Source organism: Polypterus senegalus, unplaced genomic scaffold (assembly GCF_016835505.1).
Source record: "Polypterus senegalus isolate Bchr_013 unplaced genomic scaffold, ASM1683550v1 scaffold_2024, whole genome shotgun sequence".
NCBI lineage: Eukaryota > Metazoa > Chordata > Cladistia > Polypteriformes > Polypteridae > Polypterus > Polypterus senegalus.
The window spans coordinates 47501-58796 of record NW_024377628.1 but is presented as its reverse complement, the minus strand read 5'-3'; the positions used below and the strand labels follow the sequence as shown (position 1 = coordinate 58796).

Sequence of the window (11296 nt, the reverse complement as noted above, 5' to 3'; positions counted from 1 at the left end):
ATGGACCTCAAAAAACTGGAAAGAAGGTACCAGGGATGTTGGGATGTCAATATGATGGTGGAATACTGCTGGGTGAGTCATAGGAATGCACCAGGTAAAGATTACAAACAACTGGCCACCAAACAGTTTTGGATCAAAGTACTAAGAAGTGACAAAGTGGCCACCAAACAGTTTTGGATCAAAATACTAAGAAGTGACAAAGACCACAGAGGTTGAATGTAAATCTAAGAGTATGTATTGCTGTCTTCTTTACATATAGTCAGTCATTTTCTAAACCATTTTGTCCTAAACAGTGGTGCAAGGGTGTTGGAGCCTATCCCAGCAGCCATATGGCACAAGGCAGGAACAAACCCTGGAGAGGCGCCAATCCATCACAGGGCAAACACACACCCACCCACCAATGTCAATTTAATGACCAATCCACCTAAGTTGCATGTCTTTGGACTATAGAAGGAAACCAGAATGTCACCCCTCTTTAAATATAAATTGTTAAAAATATTAGACTGACTAAATATTTTCAGTCAGTCAGTCAGTCATTTTCCAACCCGCTATATCCTAACACAGGGTCATAGAGGTCTGTTGAAGCCAATCTCAGCCAGCACAGGACACAAGGCAGGAACAAACCCTGGAGGACGCTAGTCCATTGCAGGGCAAACACACACACACCCACCAATGTCAATTTAATGACCAGTCAACCCAAGTTGCATGTCTTTGGAATATGGAAGGAAACCAGAGTGTCACCCCTCTTTAAATATAAATTAAAAATATTAGACTGACTAAATATTTTCAAGTTAAACTTATTTAGAACATATATGAATAAATTGTGCAATTAGTTTAATTTTAATATTACTTTTCAGTTTTGCAATTAAATGTGATGCGATTGAAATATTCCAATATTTTTCATTGTGTTCTTAAATGAAAATAAAAATAACTATTCACAATCAAAACATGTTTTAACGAGTTTAATTTTACATACTTGTATTATTGTTGCCATTGCCCACGCTTACCAGGTGGGAACATTTTGTCTTCAGTTATTTATTGAAATTTGAGGATCTTTGTACAAGAGGGAAAATCAAGAATGCTGGAACGTTTTCAATACTAACAGTTGTGTACTAAATGCAACAAGATTAAGGGTAATAAAGTTATATCATTTAAAAATAATGTTTTATCTTTCCAGTTTCTCATTTGGGCAACATCAGTTAACTCAGCTGGTATTCATTAAAATCCGTACACGGAAGCAACAGTGCATGCGACGTAAGTAGGTGGGGAACGTCTTTCTGTGACGTAAGCACGTTACTGTTGTTGTTCTGGTGACGCTCCATGTAGATCAGTGGTACCGGGGTTTGTGCTGCTGTTCACGTTATACGTATATTTATATACATACATATATTTAGTTTAAACAGCTTCAAGTATGGCCTTTCCTGCATCGGGCAGAATATCGATAAAGGATCAAATCGATCCCGCCGTTGTGAGTGACAGTGAAAACAGCATTGACATAGACGAGAGAGAATTAGAGCACATTACGAGTCGTGACGAGGCAGGTACGGCCATTCCACTTCATTCACCGTGGACTTTTTGGCTTGATAGGTAAGTGAATTTTTCACGAAATGTGAATGTTATCTCAACTGATAGTATTAATTTTTTGAATTACTCTATTTTGTATGTTTATGGGAAGGTCAGTACTCTCGCCTATTGAATACAGTAGAAAAGGACAGATGCAAAACCAAGTATATATGACGGCCTGCAGTGTAACGCATTATTTATTTGTAATTCGGCATTTTTCATTGTTAGAATACTAAACTCTGTGCCATATTCTCAGTAAAAATGCGTATTGCAGTGACAATTGGTTTTGTTTTACCGAATCCCACTATATAGGCAAATCACTTCATAATATGGTTTGTCTGGAGGCAATTTCTGTCTTTCGGTTTTGATTGTAATTCAGTTGGTGGCAGATACACTAGTGTATTGGCTGGGTTATTGTCCATTCAGTAAATCGGAAAACTCCATATAATCTGAATTTGTTCATTCTTGTAACGAATGTGTTAGGAAATTTGGCAGGATACTGTCCCCGAGTTCAAAGTGTATTACTCTGCGATGCTCTGCCTGCGGATATTGAACGTTATTCAATTCACAACGTACTTTCTGTAGTGGTTAGTTTAGAGGATCACCTGTCTCCCCAAAGTTCTTGAAACTATTTAAAAGACGCTACTGTTGAAGTTCGTTTTGTGTTTGCATTGCCGATTTACAGTATAATGTTTATTGCATTTTCCTATTTCAGTGTTTCGGAGATCACTGTATCATCGGTTCATTTTCATTTCCTTCTTTTTCGTTTCCGGTATTTTCAGAGGTGTAACTTTTGGAACTTATGAATAATACTAAACCAGCAAGAGTTTCAGAATCACATATTTGAGATGAGTCTGGCGTAATCAGTTTAGTGGAAGGGTCTCTAGCTCCAGTCCTGGAGCTACTGTGGCTGCAGGTTTTCATTCTAACCTTTTTCTTAATTAGTGACCAGATTTTGCTGCTAATTAACTCTTTGCATTAATTTTAATTGAAGCACACCTTAAGACTCGGGCCCCTTAATTATTTCTTTTTTCCTTATTTAGCAGCCAAACAATATTAAGACACAAAATGAGCCAACACATAAATAACAACCTGTGTCCTTCACACAATGACTGAAAATAAAGAAAGGCGAAGGCCTCAGTAATGTTGATCTGCTCAGGTCCACAAAACATTTTGACAGTGCACTTAAAAAGAAAATCAACAGTTTTGGAAATGTCTGCCATGGCGGAATGAGCACCATGGAATTAAATAATGGGTTTAATTAGCAACAAGAATTGGCATCAAGTTAAGAAACTAAATGAAGGTTGGAGTTTGAGTCTCCAACTTAGTTGGTCATCTGTTGGCTTACTTCACATCAAAGTTATGTTTAGGTGCTGTGTAAGGAAAAAAGAATCAATTCAGCAGTCAAAGTCTCAAAAAAGTCAATTTTTAAATAAAGGGAAATAGTTAATTAGGAGCAAAAACTGGACACTAATTAAGAAAAGAGTTGGAATGAAAACTTGCAGCCACAGTAGCTCTCCAGGACTAGAGTTGGAGATCCCTGGCTTAGTGTTTACTATTGAAATTCAGTTCAATATATTTTTGTATAGCCCTCTACATTAAGGCAGATCACTGTGACAAGTTCTCGTGTAAAATGCAAGTAGAGATGTCAAAAATGGCAGAATTTTTGTTTGACACCAATACCAATACAATTTTCAATACCAAAGCAAAACATTGAAATCCCTTTCAGTTAAATTGTATTTATCTTTAAGTGCCTTAATTATTCAAGTTAACAATATTGTGTAATTTTCATTTAATATAATATAAAATATATAAATATACTACTAATATTAGTACTGTTTATCAATCAAGTTGTAGCCCAGCTATCATTTAACTAAACAGGTTTGGGCATTTGTAAATATCAAATTACATTGCAAGACATGAATTTAATTTGTGATTGACATGGGATTTCTCCAGTATAACAGTGAATTGGGGGATGTTATAATCGGGAGGGGGCTACTATTAGCATAGGGTTTATAAAGAAAGATGTCATCATGGACTATGTGATTTTATTTTACCATGTATACATTCTAATTTTATTGTTTAACATTTTCTTTCCAGTGACTGAAAAATGCAGCTTAAAATCAATACTAAAAAGAAAAAACTGTCTTTACAGTTGAATTATTGGTTCAAGGACAATTCAAGATATTTTAATTTAAATATTCTTTAAAGCTATTTTAGTAACAACATGCTTTTAAAGTCTAGTTTGTCAGATAATCAAGTACCCTGGTAGGTTTGTAACATTTACTTATGTAAGCTTTATATTTACATTATTAGCTGGTAAAAAAAATAACTTACTAAATATTAATATTTCATGGATGAATCAAATCTATTCAAATTTCAAATGCTGCAAACTACTGTCCCTTCCTTTTACATTTGTTCAAACTTTAATGCTTCCTTTATGAAATTAACCTTGTCTCTCTATTATAAAAGAAAATCTTGTGATGAGGCATGATCTTCTGAAGAGGGACACTTCAGAGAGGCAGAGACACTTTAAGTTCCTGTGACAGGGTCAAGTCACGGCATACTGACATCCATTGGAAGCATGTTCCCGTGAGATGGTGACCTAGGCAAGGAAAGTAATAATCAGCCCAGAACAAGTGGAATTGAAAACCTTGCAGATCCAAACGGCGTCAGAAATAAAAGACAAAGAGTAAAACACACAGTAGAACTTCATAAAGACATTCAAAAACATTGGCACCATACACATGTAGAGCAGGTTAGATTATGAAAGCAGTGGAATTTGAAAGGCTCAAACAAAAACCTAGGCACGATTCACACGCCGAGCAATATGATAGTACTAAAATTCTAAAGTGTCAAAAAAAAGAGAGTATAGATCGCATTCGTGCAAACAAATAGAAATTATTACTAGGTGAAATAACAGAACAGCAAAAAGAGATTGAATATATAGACAAAGGTGATATGTCAGAAGTATGTAGATACTGTAAGGCTTTAAAGTTTAAGTCAGAGACTTGTAGATCATCTAATTCATGTTGCCATCAGGGAAAAGTACTGCTGCTTCTCAATAAGGTGGCGTTTCTGCAAGAATTCAAAGATTTGTTGTTCGAAAATGAAATCCACAAGCACTACAGGCAAAATATCAGTGTCTTCAATAATCTTTTCATGTTACCATAAATCAGTGCGCAAAACGTTGATTTACACAATAATGGACCATACGCTATGAGAATCTGTGTTCCCGCAACAATTATAACTACAAGTTTAATTTAAAAAAAAAAAAATTTGGTCAGGTGTATCTTTATGATCACGAAGAAGCGATGCGACATAGAATCGAAAGATTTAAAATGATCCAACGTAATAGAAATTATATAGAAAATAATGGGTACAAATCCATACGTCCAAGTGTATCGCACTTAACACAAAATTTATCAGCAAAACACAGATAAAGAAATTTTCTTGGATTTCTATATGAATCCTGTAGGTCACAGTCACATTTATAATAAACCCACATGAGACAAATTGTCAGCGAAAATAATTTCGAAAGACGGAGATATCAAAGACAGAGTAGATATTCGTGTATATCCAAAGGCAAAGCATGATTCGTTATTAATGTCAAATACATAGCTACATGCCGACCCTTTACTCTTTCCTTTCCTTTCCCCAGATGGCGAAACACGATGGTTGTACAATATGAAACAAACGCATTCAGAAAAATGAATAACACCTACACAATATTTCGGGTCAAAATTATCAATATGTTCCCATGTATTTAACCCACTTCTGTCATCTCAACGTCTATCACATTGCATTGTTAATGCATATGTAAATGTCACAGCTAATCGTCTCTTCTTTATTAAATGGAATCAAGCTAAACTTAGAATGGGACATATGCAAGGTGTCATTGATCATGTTCAAAATTCAAATATCAATACGTCAGACAAATTCAAAATAGATAAAGCAGTAATATTACCATCATCATATCAAGGTAGTCCAAGAGAATTGCAACAGTTATATCATGATGCAGTGGCAATATCCAGATCTATCGGTTGGCCAGATTTATTTTTTACAATGACGTGCAATCCACAATGGCCAGAAATCCTCTGCTTCTTGAGAACAATGCCACCGGCTACATCGGCTCTGGATATTCTCACTTCCGTAAGTAGAATATTTTATCAGAAAGTCTTATTTTTATTGAATGAACTCGAAACAGTGTTCGGGCAAAAAGGAGATCTTGATATGCTATTCGTATTAAAACGTTAACAGTTTCCCGTGAGAATAGCATTTGCAATGGCAATTAACAAATTCCAAGGACAAACATTTGAAAAAGTCAGCCTATTTGTAAGAGACAAAGAAACGATATTCACTCACAACCAGTTATACATTGCATGATCCTGCTGTAAGACCAAAACAAGGAGTCAAAATTCAATGTGATCTTGAAGAACAGTTCATTCCAAATATTGTTTTTGCTGAAGTTTCAAAATGAAAAGTGAACCTAATGCATATATAAAAATTCCCATGAAAAGCAAAAACTTCAAATTGTATTTGCACAGGACCAAACCCAGGGGTTGGCGAGCGAAGCGAGCAGGGGGCAATGCCCCTTAGTCTCTTTTAAATTAATCTATTATTTAAGAAGAACTCGGCAACAGCAATCACTTTTCTGTTTTCAGATTGTCATGATTGTACAAATCCAGAATGAGAATGTTAGTGGGCTGCTGTTATTTGTACTCAATTAACTGTAATTTAGAGACTGCATTACATTTATCAATGTACTGTTCAAAGATGCGATATACAAAAAATGTTTTTTTGCTACATTTATCACGTTAGGGGTTATACTATTGTGCAGTCATTTGTCTTCAAAAAAGAAAACAACTGACACATATTTAGCATTTGTAGATTTGTATTCAGTATGATGTTTTGCGATACTGCTTTAACTGGTGTCACTGCGGTGCGTTTCTGTTAAGTCGTGAGACACATGCATTAAAGCAGTGGTCCCCAACCTTTTTGACCACTTTTACTAGAAGCAAATTTTAACATGGATGAGTGGGGGGGAGGGTTCGTAGGGCAGTTTTATACACAATTTACATTACATTTCTATTATTATTAAGTTATAATATCGTAATAGAAATTATAGAACTTACCATAATGCAGAATCAGTGGGAGTCCTGAGCTTGTTTTCCTGCAACCAGATGATCCCATTTAGGGACAATGGAAGACAGTGACACACAAAGTGTGTTGCTTATGTTCAGTCTACTCTGTAATCTCGTTTTGGTTGCTGCCACTGCAGAAAATGCTGCCTTCCAAAGATAGGATGTTGGAAATGGAAGCAGACTTTTCAGTGCTTTTGTGCAACCTCAGGATATTCCACCTTGACTTTAATCCAAAATGTATAGAGATTTGAATTTGTCTCAAAAATACTTTTAAGGCCACCATCATTTGCAACCTCAAACAGTTGATCTTCTTCAAGCATAAAGTTGATTCACCTGGCTTATTCACAAATGGTTCACAGATCCATTCCTTCCCATTCTGGGGGTCTTTTGTGGTTGGGAATAATGCTCAAACTCTATTGAAAGCTGAGATAGGTGATCATACACCAGCTGGGAGAAAGAAGGCCCTGGATTGGTATCTTTAACAACCTCTGCTAACGTTTGAACCCTATCAAAAATCCCAATGTTCACTCATCGGCCCCATAAATCAAGTTTGGCTTTGAAAGCAGCCATTGCCTCTGCCCCACGTGCTGATGCTCCACCACTGCCTTAGATTTTCCTCCTCAGGCTCTTCCAGCCTGGCTGGATACTGAGTCGGCAGAGTGGGTAAAGGTGGGGTGCCCAATAGTGCCTGTATGCCTGGTCACATTGTGAGGTTTCTGAACTTCGGAATGTTGTCCTGTTGACGGAGGTCCCAAGAGAGTTTAGAAACCTCAGATTTTCTTGAATGAGTGCTGAATTAATAGGAATGTTTCTTGAACGAGCATCACTGAACCACATAAAAACTGTCTTCAAATGCAGCAGTTCGCATATGTTTGCAACCCAAGATTTTTCTTTTTTTACCTATAACTAAGACATGCATTGCATTTGTCATTCCAACAGATTGCACATCACAAACATTAACACTATTATCGTTTTTTAGTGTCTCCTGTTTCTATAGGAGGGTGACAATGAGTTAAGTTCCAATGGATGTTTTTCAAATGTTGATGAGCAATAAGCAACAGGTACAGTGGTGCTTGAAAGTTTGTGAACCCTTTAGAATTTTCTATATTTCTGCATAAATATGACCTAAAACATCATCAGATTTTCACTCAAGTCCTAAAAGTAGATAAAGGGAAACCAGTTAAACAAATGACACAAAAATATTGTACTTGGTCATTTATTTATTGAGGAAAATGATCAAATCTATACTAATAAAAGGCAAAGCCCTCACTGACTGACTGACTCATCACTAATTCTCCAAGTTCCCGTGTAGGTAGAAGGCTGAAATTTGGCAGGCTCATTCCTTACAGCTTCCTTACAAAAGTTGGTAAGGTTTCATTTCGAAATTCTACGTGTAATGGTCATAACTGGAAGCTATTTTTCTCCATTCACTGTAATGTAGTTGAGCTCGAAAGCCGTGGGGTACGGAGTTTTGTGTGACATCATCACGCCTCCGACGTCATCACATGAACTGACTGTCAACGCAGTGCGTAGAAAACCAGGAAGAGCTCCAAAAAGCGCTGAAGAAAACATGCATTATACAATTGAGAAGGCAGCGAAACAATAAGAAGCGAGCGAATGACATATACAACCATATTCATGAGTGCTGCTACTTCGGAAACAAAGCAAGGTGTAAACCTAAAGTTTAAATTAAGTTCATAGACAGGCTGCCGCTGGCGTTTGTCATGCCCACAGCTAATGCGGGATACAAGTTTAATAAGAGGATGCAGGATATAAACGAGAGTTTTGATCACTTTGTAACTAAGTTAAAATTGCACGTGAAAGGCTGTGCTTATGCAAATTCCGAGAGACTGTGTTTGTGGGGGATTGACAGTTAAGGCGGGTGGGGGAGTCACCTCATCATCTCCCCTCCCATTCACCTCATTTCGTTCTGAGCTGAGCTCAGCTTGTGACGTTGCCACCAAATACTCACAGAAAAATCCACAAGTTAATACACACGCTGTCTCTACAGTTTCTCCACACTGAATCCTCCAGGCACTACTACTGTAAAAGGTTACATTGACAATCATGTTACGTTATTTGTAAAAAGTTTCCTTTTCTTAGCACAAGCACAGCTGAGAAGCTTCGATGCATGTGCTCAATAACGCGTTAAAAAAATCACGCATTTAATCACACTTTGCAATACAAGCAAAGGGGAACTTATGTCAATGCATGATTTCATGGTACACCGATTACATTGATCAGCGCTTCCCGATTCATTTTACCCTCGCACACCCTTGGTTTGAGAAGAAGTATGAAAAAATATGACGTTAACACAGAAAAACAGATCACCAATTGAAGCTTTATGAATAATCGTTTCGCCATCAATAATTGTTTTGGTAAAGCCATACTCGGTGTCATCCTCCTTCCATTTTATAATTTTTCCTCTACTAGCCATGATTAAATGAACGGTAAAAAAGTAAGAGCGAAGCGAGGGTGACTTATTCAGGCAGGCAGGCGACAGCTCAATAGCTTGAATTTGGATATAAGTAGGTTCTGTTTAGTCGCCAGAAATATCTTTGTTAGGAATGGAAGTTGAATTTAGTCTTTAAATTTCTATGGTAAAGAAAATGTTATGCAATGATGACTACATTTAACTATATAAAGTCAAAACTTGATTACTGTATATAAAGTCACAGTCGGAATAAATAAAGTCAAAACTTGAATATATAAAGTCAGCGCTGGAATATATAAAGTCAAATCTTGAATATATAAAGTCAGCCGAATATATAAAGTAAGCGCTGGAATATCCATCCATTTCAACAACAACAAACAACAACAACAACATTTATTTATATAGCACATTTTCATACAAACAGTAGCTCAAAGTGCTTTACATATTAAAGAATAGAAAATGAAAGACACAATTATAAAACAAAATAAATCAACATTAACATCGAATAAGAGTAAGGTTCAATGGCCAGGGGGGACAGAAAAAACTCCAGACAGCTGGAGAAAAAATAAAATCTGTAGGGATTCCAGACCATGAGACCGCCCAGTCCCCTCTGGGCACAATGTAGTATGTACAATGTACAATGTAGTCATATACATGATGTTAATCATTAACTAATCATTATATTTCAACAGTATCTTTATGTGTCTATAAATGTTATACTGCTAACCTGAGACAATTTAAATTTAGTGCATTTTACCAAATACCGTACATGAAACAGAACCTTGCACTGTCAAAGTTAATAATATCCAGCCACTTGTTTAAGCCACCGCAATACAGAGTCTTGGGGGAGGCAGTGGCTAGCCTGGTTTCCAGGGCACAGAGTGTAGACACTATTTCACTACATCACCATATTCACACACAACTTCTCACAGTCTAGTAGATTTATAGTCTCATTACTGTCACATGAACAATGAATTTTTAGTTGCAATTGCTAGTCAACGTGTCTTCACTCTCGTGCCATGAATAATTAGTTGAACTATAGTATGTTAACTCAACTCTTCTGTCTTCCTTACCTTAAAAATCTCAGAACACATTTGTCATACCCTAGTAGAAAATGCTTATACCATATGTGGTAAAGTTTCCCACTACTGTACTTTTGTCCACTCGATAAGGACAATACTGCATCAATATAGAGTGGCTAATGAACCTACAGTAAGATGTACATTATCATGACGTTGGTCAAAATTGGCATACCTACATAAAACTCACTGACCATGGGATAATACGGAAAAACTCCACAGTGGCAAAGGTAGGACCAGAAATTCAACAAAGTGTATCAGAGTCAAAAGTGATTATTTAAAAAAAAAAAAAATTTCAACTCAACTGAATTGAATTCAATTCAAAATTCAACCCGTTGAATCCGACCACAGGGTCACGGGGGTCTGCTGGAGCCAATCCCAGCCAACACTGGGCGCAAGGCAGGAACCAATCCTGGGCAGGGCACATGCATCATTTTCAAAACATTAACTGAACAGTGTTTTTTTAATTTATTTTTCTGAATATGTTTTTGTTCACTTAGTTCAGTTCAGAGTCGTTTCAATCAATAGATTTTGACTTTGACTTTATATATTCAGGAATGAGTTGTTATACTCTGATGTTGACTTTATACAATCGGGAATGACTTTATAAATTCTGACGCTGACTTTATATATTCAGGTTTTGAGTTTATATATTCAACTTTTGACTTTATATACTCAGAAACAAGTTTGACTTTATATATACCGACGCTGACTTTCTATATTCAAGTTTTCACTTTATATATATTCCAGCGATGACTTTATATATTCAGATTTTCACTTTATATACAGTAATCCCTCGCTATATCGCGCTTTGACTTTCGCGGTTTCACTCTATCGCGGATTTTAAATGTAAGCACATCTAAATATATATCACAGATTTTTCGCTGGTTCGCGGATTTCTGCAGACAGTGGGTCTTTTAATTTATGCTACACGCTTCCTCAGTTTGTTTGCCCTGTTGATTTCATACAAGGGACGCTATTGGCAGATGGCTTAGAAGCTACCCAATCAGAGCATGTATTACATATTAACTAAAACTCCTCAATGCTATAAGATATGCATCCCGCGCGGAGCTTGT

At 36.5% G+C, this 11296-nt stretch overlaps 1 protein-coding gene across 1 annotated transcript in view; it reads left to right on the top strand.

Annotated features, from left to right (window-relative positions):
- The first annotated feature begins 1282 nt into the window (after window positions 1–1282).
- Window positions 1283–11296, top strand: part of LOC120519359 (eukaryotic translation initiation factor 4E type 3-like) — a 41273-nt gene continuing 31259 nt past the window's right edge. Inside the window, exon 1 of the mRNA XM_039742454.1 lies at window positions 1283–1587. Coding sequence (XP_039598388.1) covers window positions 1412–1587 — 176 coding nt within the window. The 5' untranslated portion in view covers window positions 1283–1411. The remainder of the gene's footprint in view (window positions 1588–11296) is intronic.